The sequence below is a fragment of the Gymnogyps californianus genome, chromosome 3, assembly GCF_018139145.2.
Source record: "Gymnogyps californianus isolate 813 chromosome 3, ASM1813914v2, whole genome shotgun sequence".
Classification (NCBI taxonomy): domain Eukaryota; kingdom Metazoa; phylum Chordata; class Aves; order Accipitriformes; family Cathartidae; genus Gymnogyps; species Gymnogyps californianus.
The window spans coordinates 77,922,511-77,940,383 of NC_059473.1; the positions used below are offsets into that span (position 1 = coordinate 77,922,511).

The 17,873-nt window shown below is 43.4% G+C and overlaps 1 protein-coding gene across 2 annotated transcripts in view; it reads left to right on the forward strand.

The window, feature by feature from the left end:
• The first annotated feature begins 14,513 nt into the window (after nucleotides 1-14,513).
• PDSS2 (decaprenyl diphosphate synthase subunit 2) overlaps nucleotides 14,514-17,873 on the forward strand; it is a 121,294-nt gene continuing 117,934 nt past the window's right edge. For both annotated transcript variants that reach the window (XM_050894977.1, XM_050894978.1), the window contains exon 1: nucleotides 14,514-14,740. In XM_050894977.1, coding sequence (XP_050750934.1) covers nucleotides 14,514-14,740 — 227 coding nt within the window. The remainder of the gene's footprint in view (nucleotides 14,741-17,873) is intronic.

Genomic DNA, 17,873 nt, shown 5'->3' on the forward strand with positions numbered 1-17,873 from the left:
TGCAATAGAGTAAGTTTCTCACTGTCTTGCCTGTTCAAGGGTTTGGGGTTGGGGTTTTTTTTTGGTTAGCTCATTGGTTACTTTCAAAGTTGGGAAGAAAAAAGCCATGTGATCTGCCTTTTGGTGGTCACTAAGTCACCTGCAAGACTGAGGTTCAGGTCTCTGCTGTATCTGAGTCACGGCAAGAACCTGAGCTTTTCCTTCCATTGCCCAAGCGTGTGTTTTTTGCCCAAGGCGCTTTGCCAAGCTCCGTATTTTTGTTCTATCACGGCTTCGCATTTCCAGCTCTGAATTTGCACTTGGATTTTTGCAAGCGCAGTAATTTGGACCTCTGAAAAACAAATATTGTTCATAAAATGACAAGTGCAAAGGAGTTGCCTAAAATACATCACCCCAGGTTTAATTTATATTCTATTATTCATATTCCTATTTATTAGTATTTACATGTTTTAAAAGGGCACCTATCGACTTACTGGAGTTGCTTTTTAGGTAACACAAAAGCAACACTTTGCTCTAAGTTCTTCAGTTTGTCTTTATTAATGTGTAACTCTCTTTAATATTATTATTGAGCTATTTCTTCTCGTTATTGCCTACCGGAGAGGACGAGATAAACAAGCAGGCCTGCTTTTCCAGCTGGTAAATATGTAAGCGGCACGACGGCTTCAAAGCGAAAGGTTTTAAAAGGCAACGGCATCAAACGAACGGCACTCTGTGGGCACACTGGAAACGACGTGACGGTTTTCAGAGGCAAAATTGGGACAAGCAGGGTAATTACTGCAGCAGTTGTGCCGCCCCAGCGGGAGGCGGGAGGAAGGGGCCGAGGCCCCGCGGCCCCCGGCCCGGGGGAGCATCCCTGCCCGGCGCGGCCCGGGCTGCCGCCGCGGCGGCTGCGGCGAGAGCTCCCCCTCCTGTTTCTCTCCTTCTCAACACGGTGGGAAACGCATCATGGAACCTCGGATACCAAAACGTGTGTTAAGCACAAGTCTGCGTGCGTTTATGCACGTATAAACACACAGGTACACCCACACACATGGGGGGAAAGCTGAAGGTAAAAAGGGAGGCTCCTGTGTTTTTTTTCCCAATAACAGCCGCAGATGTTGCAGGCTGAAATAAAGATGCGGCTCTTAACTGGTTTCTCTTAATATTGCTGGTAATTTACCTTATTGTTCCTGCTTGCCAAGGTGTTGTCAGCTCTCCATCAGGTTGCTTAGTAATGCCAGTCACTGTGGAAAACATATGTCTACGCAGTCTTTCACAAGCTAACCTATTCCTATTTCACCTGTATCTGAGGTGAAGCCATAATAAATAGCAATTTAAATTCAGGTATTTGGTTTGCTGAAGTGTTTAATTAAACAAAGAAATTCATTATATGTGTTCATAGAAAAGTACCGTTACGTTGATTTTTTTTTTTTCCTCATTTGACTTGAAGTGGAAACGTTCCTTTGACTTTTTGTACGACACGCTAAGGTGATAGATTATTTATGCCATCAGAAGCAAATAAATGCACTGAATAATTAAAGTATTGGCTCCCAATCTTTTTTTTTTCAAGTACAGCCAGCCTTTTTAATACAGATGGAAAACACGCCTGTGAACTTCTCCCTCGCTTCAGTTCCACCCAATCCCCACTTCCACTTCAGTGATGTTATTTCACCCATACCTTTGAGAAGGGGTACATTCCACTCGTTCCTGAGCTTGGACGAATGCCCGCAGCATTACTCACACAGAGTAGTGTCTGTAGATTCCTCTCTGCTGTGGATACTAATCTCAATCCAGAGTTTCCTTAGACGATTGGAGGCTGTTCTGCAAAATGTCAGGAGGTAGCCTCTCCAAAGCAGATACGGTATGGCAGTTGAAATGGGAGTAGTGGCGGCTTTCAAGGTCTGGAAATGTTTGGAGGTACTTTAATATTGATGAATATTTCATTTTTTTCTGCTGCTTTAGGATATCAGTGTCAAATCTGTACAGATTAATGGCAAGATAGAGCCTTAATACCGTTAATGCTTTTTAAAGTTCTGGCAAACAGAGAGAAACTTTATTTAACTTATTAAATCATTAATCAATGATTGCTCTTCTTGCCTGAAACTTCACAGAATTTGATAAACAGAAAGAAATGTTAACTTTTTTCTCTGGTTCTTTGTTAAATACTTCGAGTCTTCTGTTAAAATGCCTTTTTGTTTCTTGTCTCATTTCTCATGTTCCCTACACCAAAAGTAAGCAAGAAGAAGTCTTTTCCTTCTTCAGCATCAGAGAACACCCACGCCATTAAAAATCAATCAATATTAAACCTTTAAAAAGGTATCAGCAATGCATTAAAAACCAAATTAGTAAAATATGCCCCAGACACCTGTATTGACTTTGGGGAAAAATCTTTATCATCTGTCTACTGCTACACCCTATCTATCCACTATGGTTATTCAGTGACTCTGCTGTGACGCTTCCATATTGAATATAATGCCAAAGATTGGGTAGAGGAAAATGAAGGACCTATGGATGAGCAAGAAACGTAGACACATTATACCAGACTTGAACTCGGCTGTGACAAACTATGCATTTGCAACCTCTAGACTTCATTATGGTTAAGGACTGTACTCAGAATGAAACTTGTGAATCTTTTAAAGTTTCATTTCGTTCAAAACAGTGGTCTACTTGCTCTGTCATACAGGTTGGTAAGAGCATATACCAAGCCCTACTTTCTTGAGGGCTTCCTATTTCCTTGCGGCTGACACCCAAAATGCTGACCTCCAAAGGCTACTTTGGAGAAGGTCTGAGGTACCTGAGAGACCCTTCTACTCTCTGTGTGTCCACCCCATTTCTCACATACCTCGAAAGCAGGGAACTGTCAAAGTCAGAAGCAAAACTGGTGAGGGGTGGAGACTTGTGCTCTCTGCAGCTGTCCCACAGCTGTAAAGCTCCCTCCGAGGTGAACTGAGAATATTTACAGCCAAGGCAAACTCATTTCTTCACCTGTCATTTCTCAACAAGAGCCATTTCCACCCCTTCTCATTCTTTTACTTCTCCACGCAGAAGAAGGCAGGAGAGAGTCTTCTTGTTTTCACTTTAAGGAATGGGTAAGTCTTCCAGACGCTACAGGGATGGGAGGAGAAGGGGAGAGGTTGTGTGGGATTGGGACACAGTGGAAAGGTCTCCCTTCTTTTTATCTTCGTTCTTTTTTTTAATAGATCAATTGTGCTGATACATTCCTGAAAATATTATTACAGTAATCTACATCAAGTTCTTCCTAAAAGGAATCCCTCCTCTCTTTGTCTTTCTGTGAAGAATAAAAGAATTTTTTACAATAAAGATAGTGGTTTACACATTTTCTCATAATCCTGTATTCCCCCTGTGAGCTTTGTTGCATGATATAGTATGTCAGTTTAAGTAACATCTGTCAAGGGATGGAAAACAATTACAGGTTCTTTTCATTCATAAAAGTCATTCTGGAGTTTCTTCATCCTTAATTTTCTTGTCATGCTTTCAAAAACATATCATTTTGTCCAAATTACCCCTGCATTGCATATACAAGATACAGTGGGTTATTCATTTCTTTCCTGGACCCAAAGAAACATGTCAAGGTATCTACAGTGACATACACTAAATGATTTAGACTCGGGTAAAGTTGGGCTTTGACATGTCATTATTTGACAATTACTCTTCTACTGCAATGCTTGCTTTCCTGCCAGCATCTCACCAGAATCCTACATGACATGTGACTCAATCTCTTGATCTTCTCAGTTGTATTTACATGAATTTTACACATCCTAATATATAACAGCAATGCATTCACATCGCTGTGGCAAAAAGTCTGTCAAAAAAACCCCAAACATATCTTGGGAATGCATAACAGAAGTATATTCAGGACTAGGATGTAGCACGTATTTTCAGTGTAGGAAATTGTTCTTTATTCAGCACATCAAAGAATAGCTGAGATTGGAAGGGACCTCTGGAGATCATATAGTTCAACCTCCAGTTAACATTTGAACATGTTCAGTCACGTTTTGAATATCTCCAAGGATGGAGACGCCACAGCATCTCTGGGCTACCTGTTCCAGTGTTTGACCACTTTCACAGTAAAAAAAGCTTTTTCCTATCTTTAAATGGAATTTGCTGTATTTCAATTTGTGCCATGTGCCCCTTGTCCTTTCACTGAGAAGAGCCTGGCTCCATCATCTCTACTTCCCCCCTATCAGGTGTTTATACACATTGATTAGATCCCGCCCGAGCCCTCTCTTCTCCTGGCTGAACAACCCCAAATCTCTCAGCCTCTCCTCATATGTCAGATGCTCCAGTCCCTTCATCGTCTCCGTGGCCCTTCGCTGTCCTTGTTCCAGGGTGTCCACATCTCTCTTACATTGGGGAGCCCAGACCTGGACCCAGCACTCCAGATGTGTCTCACCAGGGCTGAGCAGAAAGGAAGGATCACCTCCCTCAGCCTGCCAGCAGTGCTCTTCCTAATGCACCCCAACATGCTTTGCTGCAAGGGTGCACTGCTGGTTCATATTCAGCTTGTTGAATGCCAGGGTCCCCAGGGCCTTCTCTGCAAAGTTGCTTTTTAGCCGGTCCCCCACCTGGATTACTACAAATATTATTCCTCCCCGGGTGCAGGACTTCACATTTCTTTGCTGAACTTCATGAGGTTCTTGTCAGCCCATTTCTCCTGCAATTTATTCAGTTTGCTTTGATTTATGATCTTTTAGGTAATTAGTATAACTATTATCTGGAAAGATTTTGTTTTCCTGAACTGTGTTACTTTTCCTAATTAAATCATGCATGTAACATTAATGATAATAATCTATGTCTCTGACTGCCATAACCAAAAATAGATTTTGCTCAAAGACAGTCCTGAGAATCCTTCTCTACACAGGTAGGATTTTTTGCCTTAAAACAGGATCAATGTATGTATCCATCTCCATCTGAGATTCTTGAAGTCACATGTGGTTATCAATTTCTTTTCACAACACTGCTAGCTAAAGCAGAATTGACATGTCCTCACCACTCCCTTTCAGATCACCAGAGGGTGCTGATGGGAGACGGTCACATACAACTTCCATCCCACCCAGCCGGCCTGGCAAAGGCTTGCCACAAGACTTCAGCTTTGGGTAACTTCTGGGAGTCAAGGGTCAGGCACTTCGTGCATATCTTGATTAGCACGCATTGAAATCCTGCCCACATACATGTCAACCCCTGCCACGCTGTGGTTTATTCTGAGTATCACTAGAGGTCCCCAGGTGCACCACCATTCCTGCAAGCTCAGGCAGCAATTCAGCTGGCTTGCAGAGCCAAGGCTGTCTATTATTGCTTCCTCTCACCCCCCAGGACAATGTGAGAAATTGCCTCTTGCATATTGCAAGTGTGTCCCAGCTAGTGCCTCTGAAGTCCCGGTGTGAGAAGCTGTAGACTGAGGTTTACTGGCTCTACCTGAACTGTCAACACCAAAACCAGTTCCAAGGCCAACTTCAAAACCTAGCCACCCATATGATTAGTTGGGGTCTTCTTGTCTGTTGTTGACTAATATTACAACTACCAGTTAGTATTACAGCTATTTTGCAGATGAGAAATCATGGGGAGAGAGATAAAGTGACAAAACACATGTACTTGAACAGTCTCGTGGCCTCAACTAGAACCCAGCTCTTATGTCTTGTAGGACAGTCCTGTCACCATTAGAATATGTAATCTAACCTTCCTGGAAAAAAATGAAATGTGAGCCTCCCTTTGAACCAGCTTGACTTTGAGCTCACTCATGAAACGCCAATGACCTTTGAAAGAACACAGGGATGGCACCATTGACAGATTTTGCCTCAGTTGGCTGCAAATAGTTATTTGAAATAACTGCCAAAGCTGTAATTTATCAGACTTTTTCACAGATTCCACAAAGGCAAGGAAATTCAAAGTTGAAAGGCTTTCTCCAGGCAGCACATGCCAGGCATTTGTGCATGAATTGCAGGAGGGGAAATGATATGTTTCTTTTAGAGCTGTTGTTGCCATCATGGAAAGCGAACAAGCATCTGTGCTTCGGAAATCAGTGGAAGGAAGGTGTTCCGTGAAAGGGAGCATGTGGGAAAGCGGCTTTAAATGGTGAGAGTGTATGAAAGTAGCAGGAGTTCTGAATGCCATTGGGGAGAAGAACTGGAACAAGGCTGACACATAGAAAGGTGGTGAGAAAGCAAAAAGAAATGCAAAGAGGAGTACACTGAAGAAAAAAAAAAAGAGGCTTTTGGCTAGAGAATAGGTCTGAGCAAATTCCAAGAGTGAGAGAGGAACAGAGAAAGATGAAAAATTAGAGGGCAGATGGAAAGTGTATTTATTGGATGATTGCGCAGGTGAACGTGTAAGTTAAAGTTTTGGTGTGTTTTACTGTGGAAACAGACATAAAGCTGAAAATCAGATGTCCAAGCAGGAACCCTGATATAGCAATGATCTATACATTTATACTACACAAAGTCTGTAAGATGACTGTCCTCTGTAGCATTTGCCACTGATCCTGAAAAAATGGGAAGATTCACATTTAATAATATTTAATTCAAGAGGACTGCTGACCTTAAATCACCATAAGTAAGGGCTGCTCCGCCAGTCCTAAGGTTCTTAATTTCACTCCAGGGCTGACGATTTCCTGTGTCACTACGCTGTGAAGCTGAATCCAGAATAACAATTTAATACTTGAGTGCCCAGAGCCAGGCAGATGCTTTGCATAAAAGTGTTCTCTTGTGCGCATCCAGTGCCTGCAGTTTCCCCCAGGAGGTGGTGGGTGCTAAGCACCTCCGAAAACCAGGTCACTGTCACTCGGGAGCTCAGAAAGGAACCGAGGTGCCAAAGTTTAAGACTAAACTTACAAGCAAGCGCCACCATCGTGGAGGAGTGTGTCTCTGAAGGACTGCCATGCTTTCGGTCATTTGAATTTTGGTACATAATAGGCATGCATTTATAAATCAGATGCTGGCGTAGCTTGTAACACCCTCCAGAGATAATATGAGGATAAAAGAAAGAGGGAATGAGAGAGAAAAAAAGGAAGACGGGGGGAATTAATAAAACAGAAAGGGATGGAGACGTTGTTCAAGGCTTCTTTTAGACTAGCTTGGGCATGCCTCATTGGCTCTGAATGCAAACTATTAGTTAGGAGCCTTAAAATAAACATAATGAAGTGGGCTTTTTTCCATGTAATGCATAATAAAACTGTGGAACACATGTCCACATGATGTTCGGGGGAGCAAAAGCCTAAACAGCTTCAAAGAAGAGCTTAGAACAGCCAGACTTGGAAGTCTGGAAAATAGATCCATTTTGGTTTATTAAACATGATAGACTTGATAGAGCATCTGGCTCAAGAAGTCTCTAAAGTGCGGGCAGGTGGAAGCTGGGCGGACATGCCACAGGACATACTTCTCCATACGTGCTTGATTTCTCATTCTATTCCCTTAAGCATTTCATACTGGCTTTTATCAGAGACAAGGTATACTACCTTAGATGCTCCTTTCATCTGACTCAATATTCTTATTTCCTATTTTGCATTAGTAGCTTATGGTTTCCCTTCTATCGCTTACTTAACTGTGTTGGCCTAGATCAATTGTTCTTCTTCTTGTACAGCAGCAGTAACTATGATTGCTATAATGTTCAAATTTTAATCATTTTAGAGCATGTACTGAAGTGGCAGGCAGGCATTTTAATTACAGGGATTAAAAGGAGAACAGATGCAAGTGAGTCAAGTGCTAGGTAAAAATAAATGCATGGCCCCTTGTACCCTGAGGGTCATCATTCTTTGTCTCCAATGGACTGACATCAGGATAAATTCAAAAGCAGAGGGAATCGTACTGAAAAACACCTATATTGAACAGAAGGGTTTACCTAGACCGGGGGAAAGTGTATAGATAGCACAGTATAGTATAGATGAATGCCTTTGTTTATCTTGTTTTAATACGCCCAAAGCCATTTAGTCAGTGCTACTTAAAATACATTATTTTGTTCAGACACAGAGTTACAAGGATGGATTCAAATGATTTTGTTTAACTTGGGTTTTCTAACTCAAATTTTAAAACCTTTTTTTTATCATCCAGGTTGACTTTCATATATTGAGGCTTGGTTCCCAGACAGACATTACTCTCCACCTGGTAGCGAGGCAGTGAGTGGGCACAGAGGGAGAGGAGCCCCTTAGAAAACCATTTCTTCGAGTGCTCTGGGCTTTAAAGTTGGTCAGTAAACAGCAAGCCAGTGCCGAGTCTCTGGTGCGGAGTGCTCGTGCTGTGCGGCACTGCTCAGGGAGTGGGTAGTGGCTTTCTCGGGAACTGGATCTTTCAGGCACACTTCAAAGGGGACTCATAAATAGAAAGGTACAGAAACCCAGGTGGAGGTAACAAAGGCACTGGTGACTTCTGCAAAGTTTACTTCACAGGCAATGTGCAGCCAGCATCGGTGGAGAATACATAGCTTCCCATCTAAGTAAAAAAATAGAGAAAGACAGAAAAAGGTGTACAGATCTTCTCCCCTCAAACCCAGCATGACTAGCAGAAAGAACATTTAGTGTTGTATCTATGTTTTGATTATGCATGTGAATAGCAAGCAGCAAAATATAAATAACACTTCATAAATTACATATATTTAGTCCCTGAGAAACAAGCATTTTAACTGAGAAATGCTTCCATTTATTTATTTAAATCCATATAAAATGTGTATGTTATATATGTTTGCCAGTTTCCTACTACACTATGACTTTAATCCCTGGGTTGTATTACCACCTAGTAATTGTGGAATGATTTAGGTAGAGTTTTTCAATCTATTTTTCACCTAACATACAAAATTCCATTTTTTTCTGCTGGACCCTCCCAAATTGCACCATCTTCTGTGATTTTAAGGGATGCTGAGATGGAACTCACTGGAAAAAAAATCCATAGAAAATCTATAGATTTGTGGGGCGGGGAGTTTAATAAAGAGCATGCTAGTAAGCCTTTGTTCAGCATGGCTGTCATTTCCTCTTTGCTGCATTTCACTCTTGCCCAGACCATGAACTCCTTAGGCAAGGGACCATCTCCTTTGTTCCAGTTTTGAAATGTGTCTGGTTGGAGTTTTCCACTGCTACTAGAGTTCAATTAAATACAAATAATAAATAGTTAATGGGTTGCCAAGCTGCAGAGGTGGGGCTAATCAGCTGAGGCTTCATGGGGTGGTTAATGACGGATTAGGAATGGGGGAACTGATAAAGCTGAATATTTAAAGGCTAATATTGTACAGGATGATGGATGCTTTGTCAGCTTTGATTGCATACGACCAGAACTAACATTGTGCTTATCTTCCTCCTCCTTCTTTTGTAGATTACTCGGCTCCAAAACATCACTGTTTTGAGAGTCTCTGTCCAAATTCCCCTGAGTGGAGAACTGCCCGTCAGAGGAGACGGCCTAAGAGGCTGTCTTACAACTGAAATTGGGTTGGGAGGTGAAAAAACAGTGACTCTACGAAGGAGGGGTGTTATCAGCTGCACACTCGTCTGCTCCTGTTCCTACTCAGCTTGTTGAAATGAAGGGATTTCAATTGATTTTGTTTTCTTTGTGGTGCTGGCTGGCGAGCCAGTGAGAAGGGAGCTGTGTTCTGCGAGCGTGCGGCACAGGAGGGGCACGTCCCACTGCTTGCGCAGCGCTGCTGAGAGCTACCGGGAGCTTTGGCTTCTCATCCGTGCCGTGCACCGATGAGCTACTGTATCACTGCGTATTGTGTGCAGAGTGAAAAGGGTAACATGCACTTACTCATACAAAGGATCCCTATATATCACCGCTACATTTATTTATTTGTTAAATAAAATCAAAATAATTATGCATTTATTATCATTCATTAACCAGCAACACATCATGTTCTGATATTGGTATCTCAGTAGGTATATTGAGGCTTAAAAATTAATAACTTTTAGTGCCAAATTCTGTCCAAGGGATGTGACTCCTACTGAAATCAACTGATGCTAAATGATGCTGTTTTTTCAGCGTCTAACTATAGGATCAATAAGGCCTTCGTCCTTCTCGGTAGTCTGTCAGCTAGTAGGAAGACAGGCAGCCTTGTAGACAAGACACAGACAACGAGGTCAAGAGAAGTGGATTCTTTTCTCAGTTTGCCTTAGGGGTTTTGCAAAGCCTTGGACAAATCACACAACCTCTCTGTTAAACCTCCCGACTTCCAAAATGGAAATGATCATAACTGTCTACTTCCCCGGGATGTTATGGAGTAAATCAATTCTCTGTATGTATGGGGGGAGGCAGGGGAACAATTACCCGGGTGCTTTGGAAGGAACAGACATATTTCTGTTAGCTTTCATTTTTGTGAACAGCCTTACACTGCACCTAAGCTTTAACATACTAAAAAATCAAGCAACATCTAAAAGAAGATGAGGTTATATAGGCAGGGTATAGTTAGTATAATATATTAACACTGCTAGTCTCATTCTCCTATGGACATCATTTATTTTGGATAAGGCCAAACTATGAAAGATTGAAAGGTCAAATGTTCCCAATCAAATGAGAGTGCTTTGCAATTGTTTTACTTTAGATGGTAGTCAGGAAAATATTTCCACTTTTCATTTTTCAGAAAAGATATCCAGAGCTGGCATTAGTGGTGGCTTTGATGTATTCTCTGGTACGTTAGTCCAGAGCATGCTGATGTAAACAGAAGCATCTCTTCACCTTTCATCTTTGTTCTTCAACTTTGATACTGGCCCCCTGCAGTGGCTTCTTTCTCCTCCTGGGGAGGCTTAACAAAGTCAATTGATAGAGAAAAAAAGAGCTTCATTTTTCTTCTCTACTTAAGACTTTAAAGAAATAGACACATCTATTGTACAGTCACTGAAGCTCTTGAAATAGTGTGGGTTTTTCTCTTGAATCCTGAGGGGAAATGAGCCAAGAAGGAAAGGAAGAAAAAAAAAAAAGAGCATGCGATTTTTTCCACAACTTGAAATACGTTAAGTACATCATACTTTCGCTTCTGATGGTTTTTTGGAGAGAAAAACTGAGAAACTCTAAATTACAAGCAGCGCAAGCAGCAATGCCTATGGGTAAGCTGGTCCACCACTAGCCATTATAAGACTGGCTTTTGATGCACGTAACTGTCAAATATTAGCTAATTTGTAATGATTTTTTCTGCAATTGGTGTGTCAGCCTGAAGCTGATTTTTAAAATAGTTCAGTCAGTTTGCAAAATAAGGTTGGCAAAAAATACATTTTGCTTGTGTTAAAGAATATTGTTGGACTGCATGACTGAGAAACTCTCCGATCTCCGTGCTCTAAACCTGAAATTTGGCAAAGGATTTGCCAAGGATTTGATGGGTGGGGAATGTCTCAGACTGTTTCCATTAAAAAAACGTAAATACAGACCTCTGGTCAGAATGGTCTTTCCACATTCTACTGTCTGAAAAACCCAACGGTAATGGATATCTGCTGTAGGTTTACTGGGGATGGGCAAGACTTTCTGGCAACGGCTTTTCCTAGCAACAGAGGCCTTTGTGCAGGTGAGCGCAAGAACTGAGAGAGGGTTCTGCTATTGCTCCCCACAGTCCCACCCATAAACATGTACGAAAAGAAGAGTCCATTATTAGGATGCAGGCTGTGCAGACAAGAGGATGATTGGAACTTAATGAGAAAAAGATGAGCAGGCTGTGACAAGAATGAAAGAACAGTAGCCGGTAGGGATGGTGTGTGGGACTGAAGCAAAGAAGTGAGGAGGCTGGGGTAAAGAAACCATGAACTTGGACCAGGAGTCAAAAATGGACTACTGAAGTAAGACTGTTATGTTGTTAAGAGAAGGGAAAGGGATGAAGGCATCGTGCTGAGAGTGAGAGACAGACGGTCCTTCGGTATTACAGTATAATCTTTTCAACAAGTCTCTGTGGTCAAAAAATAGCTGTGAAACTCACTGACAAAATGTATGCTTTATTTCTCCAGCGATTGCTGCATTTAAAGAACATCAATCTACTGCTGGTGAATCCTGAGGAAGCTCTAGGGGCAGTGTGCAGCGTTGTGGATATCAAGGGTCTTGCCCTAGTTCTAAACCATTTGGACTTAGGAGAATTCTACATAAAGGGGGCAGAGGTGTTCAGTTTCTTAGACTGTAACACAAAGAACAGTGATTTTGAAAAGCTGAAGTCTCACACGTTAGGAGACGGTAGTTTACTGCCCATAGAACCCTAATTCTCCTCAGTTTGTATGTATTATTTTAAGCAGACTTTAATTGCATAATCATGTTAGTTTTTCACAGAACACTTACCACGTTAAGTGCAAGAATGGATATGGCTCAGGAAATGAATCAAGGAACTTGTCACCATTACAGGATGAGGTGCCTTGGTAGCTCCTCTTAAGTGCATCCCTCCGGCAATTTTCATTAACTTAGTCTCTCTGCACAGAAACATGCCATTGCATTCTGTCATTTTTAGACTGTGTTTATGAGCTGAAACTCCCTATTTAGCAACAGTTTGTTCTGTGACACTAACTTACTAAACTGACTCAATGGCAGCTCCTTCAAAGCAAAGCTTTATTCTCTCAGAGACAGGCAGCACAGAAAGCAAAGTTTTGACACCAGAACCTTAACTCTCCTGTCATCTTTCCAGTTTTTGCAGGTTCTCTCCACTCTAGTTTTTCCCCTCTCCAGTTTGGGAGAGGCCGCTTACGAGATGCCACAGGCATGCCCAGCCATTGTTGACTCCACAGCCAAACCCCCTTCCTTAGGACAGTAACTTTTACAGTTTTGGTGCCCATTTTGAGTCATCTCAGGCGTAAGAACAACAAACACCTTGTCATTGTCACTGGAAACAGGTAAGGACGTTCCTTTTTAGCAGCTTCCCCCTTGTAACTTCAGGAGTTATTTGTGCTTTCCTGGACTGCACTTCGTCTTTCTTTGTGATGGAATTGTTTTCTCTTTGCACCTTCTTTTACAGTATCCTTCAGTGTAACTCTTTTTAATCATGTGGAATGATGCAAATAAAATAAAGTGACCTGTATCTTGCATTTGTAAAGATAAGAAATGTAACACCCTGATTTTTCACCTGAATGTAGTCAATGGGACTGTTTTCTGATTTGTTGCCACAAAGCCTGGAACATACAGGAGGAATGGATGTAGGTGATTGTAAAGACAGAATAGATCATATTCTTGCTGAAGTATTTGTGGAATTGAGGAAGTCACTTAAATCCAATTTCTGAAGATGGCCAGTGAATTTTCCTCCTCTGGGGTACAGAAAATCCATTCTCTGAATTCACAAAAGCTTTGGGTGCATGTAGCTGCAAAGAGGCGTCAGTGATGGCTGTGCTCAGAATAAATGAAAGACTACGTGGTATACAGTAGACCACTCTGCAGAATTGCAGGACCCAGAAGTCTTCAGCTGGGCACTCAAAATTAGTTGTCGCTTTTGACGTTAACTGTTTGGTTGAAAGTACTTCAGCTCGCAAGGAGGCTGTTCATAAACCCCTCAGCTGTGTCACAGCGGGGGGGTGCGTGTGTCACACACACAAATCTACAAGGAAAGGCAGAACATATGGTAAATAAGGCCTCCTGGTGCCACGTGCCAAACAACTATGGGAAAAACAAAAAGAATGCCCATACACTGCAATTATCATAGAATCATAGAATGGTTTGGGTTGGAAGGGACCTTAAAGATCATCTAGTTCCAACCCCCCTGCCATGGGCAGGGACACCTTCCACTAGACTGGGTTGCTCAAAGCCCCATCCAACCTGGCCTTGAATATTTCCAGGGATGGGGCAATGAAAACAGAAAACATGAAAATAGAATATGAAAACGAAAATAGAAAACATGACTGTGTAGCTAAAGACTACACGTTGAACACTTTATGTGGGAACTTGAACTCTCTTCCCCGTTGGTCTCTGTATGCAGCACTGGGAGCTGGCAGAGCACATCCCTTTCTGTGGCGCATCCCCAGCCAGCCAAGAGCCCTGGCCCAGCGCGGGGAGCACTCCCCCTCCAGCTAGGCCCTCTGCCACGGCTGGGCTGGCGAGGCCGGCCCAAACACACACCGCTCTGGGAGGCGACAAGCACAGGGTGGGGAAGACAGGCGGCAGCCCTTTACCCAGTGCAAGGGCTACGGGTGAAGAAAAAGGGGAGATGATACACCCTGTAGGCATCGGAGCCCCTGCGCCATGAGCTGACCTCCCTCATCCAGGACCCCTCAACTCCGACACCGCTAACCCCCACCCAACCGCCGCAGCCGTCAGGCGACGAAGCCGTGTGGGAGGGGGAAGGGAGAGCCTTGCCGCCCTCGCTTGACGGCCCGCCGTGTTTTGCGACGCCCAAGATGGCTGCCCCCAGGGCACAATGAGCCCGCTCCGGCCGCCGCCGCGCCGCCGGGGGGGACGCGGGCAGGCAGCGCGGCCGCCGCGGGGTCCCGCCGCCCGGGGCTGAGCCGGCTGCTGACGGCGGGGTCCTCTGGCCGCAGTGAGCGAGGAGGTGGGACTCGTCCGCGGCCGCTTGGTCTGCGGGGCCCCGCCGGGGCGAGTGAAGGGAGAGAGGAGCCGGCGCCGGGGGCCTCCCTGGAGCAGCGAAGGAGGGGGATGTGGGGCGCCTGGCTGCGGCGCGGGGTCCGCGGGGCCGGCGGCCTCCGGGGTCTGGCGTCGGGCGGCCCACCCTGGAGCCAGGTGGTGTCGGAGGCCGAGAAGATCGTGGGGTACCCGACGTCCTTCATGAGCCTGCGGTGCCTGCTGAGCGACGAGCTCAGCAACATCGCCATGCAGGTCCGCAAGCTGGTGGGCACCAAGCACCCGCTGCTCGACACCGCCCGGTAAGCACCCGGCCCGCCGGGGAGAAGCTGCCCACCACCCGACCGGCTGGGGGGTCCGGGGGTGCTGGGGCCTCGGCCCCGGCCTCCGCGGTGGAAACCGCCGGCACAGCCCTCAAGGAGGCTTGTCAAAACTTGGGGGAAGTTTGGGGCATCGTTAGTTGCCAGGAGCTGAGGCTTGGGTGGGTGGCGGTGGTCGGCATGGCTTCACGGGCCCTCGGGCGGGTGGGCCCCTTGGCCGTGGCGGGTGCGGTGCCCGAGAGTGGCCGTGGAGGTGCCGTAACTGGGGTGTCCTTAGGGAAACCCTGCCTTGAGCCGTGAGGTTTTGCGTGGGCGGTTAGCTCTCCGCTCCAGGATATTCGTTTCCTTCCCACAACAGGTTTTCCCTTCAGTTATTCTCTGTCATTCAGAACTTGCTTCGTTGTAATGCCACGTGCGATGAATGAGTTTCCCCATGTGAAGTGCAAAAAAACCCCTTGATAATGGAAGAAGTATGGCTGCCTCACTAACAGTTACATATTTTTTAATATTAAGGACTGTGTTGCGAGGAAACCAGTGGAAAAAATGGAGGAAATAATCAACTTAAAAGCTCAGAATGGCACTGCTCTGAACTGTGTATTTTGTTACTAAGAGCTTTAGAAAACATTGTCTGTTTTGGAATATCCAGCTGGGAGCTGTGAGTTTTTGTATATTATTGAGATTTTTAGGGTTGCTAAGCTGATTATCCACTCTTTCATTTTTAAGTAAAACTGATGGAAGACTTGCATTCCTGCCAATAAGCAGAAGTTGGGATTGTTGGGCAGTGTTTTCAATGACTGTAAACCAAGAACTGATCGGCAGTGGTTTTTTTAAACAATAAAATGCCAGAGGCTTAACAAAATTTAAAAAAAGTGCAGTTTTCCAATGGCATTGCGTTGTGGGTTTGGGTTTTTTTGGGGGTGGGTGGCTTTTGTTTGATATAACTGTGTTTGCTCTAACTGCAAATATAGCAATGTTAACAGAACCCAAGTTTAATATGCACAGTATTTTTGAACAGGTGTTATACGAAAATTAGCATTTGTTCAAAACAAATGTTTTGCTTTTCTTGTAAAGAATAAAAATTGTAGCTGTGTAGTGGTCCTTGGCAGCTCCACAATTATGGTGTAATGATGTAAAAACAAGATTTGTTTTTCAAGCTCTCTATCTCTAAATCTGGTTGTCTTGAGTGAACACAAGAAGTACAGGGGACAAACATACCTTTTGAAAGAAACATTATTTTTGGGAAGGGGGATTTAGATATTGGCTTTAAGTAGACTTTTCTGGAAGAAACAAATCAATCTGTTAATAAAAATGGAAAATACCTGACTTTAGAAAATGCTGGTGGAGGGGATTTTGTTGAATTGTTTATAAATGCAGGTTGTGATATTATGATAAGCTTAGCAAAGATTTTTGTTTTTCTTTTTTAAGAGGAGGGACAAGAAGAAAATGTTTTTCTGCCTTTGGATCCAACTTTAAGGTTGGTTGATGGAATGCAGGGAATAGGAGGTCCGAAGCGCAATGTATTTGGGCTCTTAAGCTTCCACTGCAGTCGTAGAAGTATCGTAGACACCTGCAGTGCTGAAGTGGGACTTCAATGTTAGCTTTAGAGAGTCTGTTCAATACGTAGTAGTTGCTGGTTTATTTGTGAATTAAGTTTAAATACAGTATTTTGGGGCGTGGTTGGAGGTTTTGTGGTGGAGCTGTGATGTGTGTGGGGTTTTTTTGTTGTTTTAAGTGGGCTGCTTCGGGCTTAATTCTGTAAGCCTGTGGCTTGTGGAACACCAGTAGGAATATAGTCATGCACAGGGTCAGCAGGATTGAATCCATACATTTTTTAAATTCATATGTGCTTCAGAGTACACTATTAACCTGATGTCTTGTGCTGGAAACAAACGTCAGTATTTACTCACATAAAACCGAAACCGTGTGCCCTTATTTTGGATGTTCTTATTTGGCTTTCCTGGTATTTCCAAAGTCATTGTTGCAGATGCATTTCCAATGGCCTCGACCTTTGTATTATAAGAAAAGTTAATTTCCTGCTGACAAGTTTTAGTACACCTGTAGGAATGCACAGGTTGTACCTCACCTTGTTTTATGGTATGATTTTGCAATAAGGTGAATTTTGACCTTGTCCTTTCTTAATAATCTCTTTCTGAAATTTGAATGTTGTATGTTTGACTGTAAAAGTGATTGATTTTAGTTATGGGTCTGAGAACTATGCCCTGACCTGCCATAGCAGTTTAGGAAACAGGTCTTGATTTTTCAATACTAGATACGTGTTTTAAATCTCTGGCTCATTACCCATGGTTATAAAGTAACATAGGTTTCCTGTTGTGTGTTCAGGCAAATGTTTTAAAGCATGGGTATCTAAAATATGTTCTTTGGTGATTTTTTTTTTTTTAAACTTAAGTGATTGATATGTTCTGCAACTCTAATCTTTCAGACTGTGAGTGCATTAATACTGTATACGTCTATTAAGTACTCCAGCACTTAAGGAGATTTTTCTATTTGTGGGAATGTCTGAAAAATCTGTGCAGTAAACTTGAGTAATTGCACGTGCTGTTTCTCAAGTTTTTACTCATTTATTTTTGAGGTTGTAAGTGGTGAAAATCAAATTATTATAATTATGCTTGCTGTCATCTCTAAGTGATATTCATTTTCTTTAACCTTCTTTGGTGGCATTTTGTCATCAGTGTTTTTGTGTCTACCCTCACTTCCTGTCTAAATGCTTTGCTAGCCTTTGAAGTCTTCCTTAGACCATTAGGTGTTTCTTAAGCATTGGTAGAAAACCCTCTGCTTTATCTGTGCAGAATAGGTTCTGAGCTGAGACAGCATAAGACATAATTGCCACCACATTGAAAGCCTGTAGTGTAACAGGAGTACTGATGAGCGTTTTTAACCTTTTGCTGAGCTTTGGGTCGCTAGGCTGTTGCAATGCATAGCCTGTGCTGAGAGCCTTAAAGAAGGCAGCTTAAAGATAACTGTCCACGTGAGACAGGACATGTGGAGGAACAGCTGTTGGGGCAGTATACGTTTCTCTGATGATCCCATCCATTTCTTCCTCTCATTTGGATGCGGCGGTGGCAGCTCCTGGGTGTGAGTGCCTGCCATGAATCAG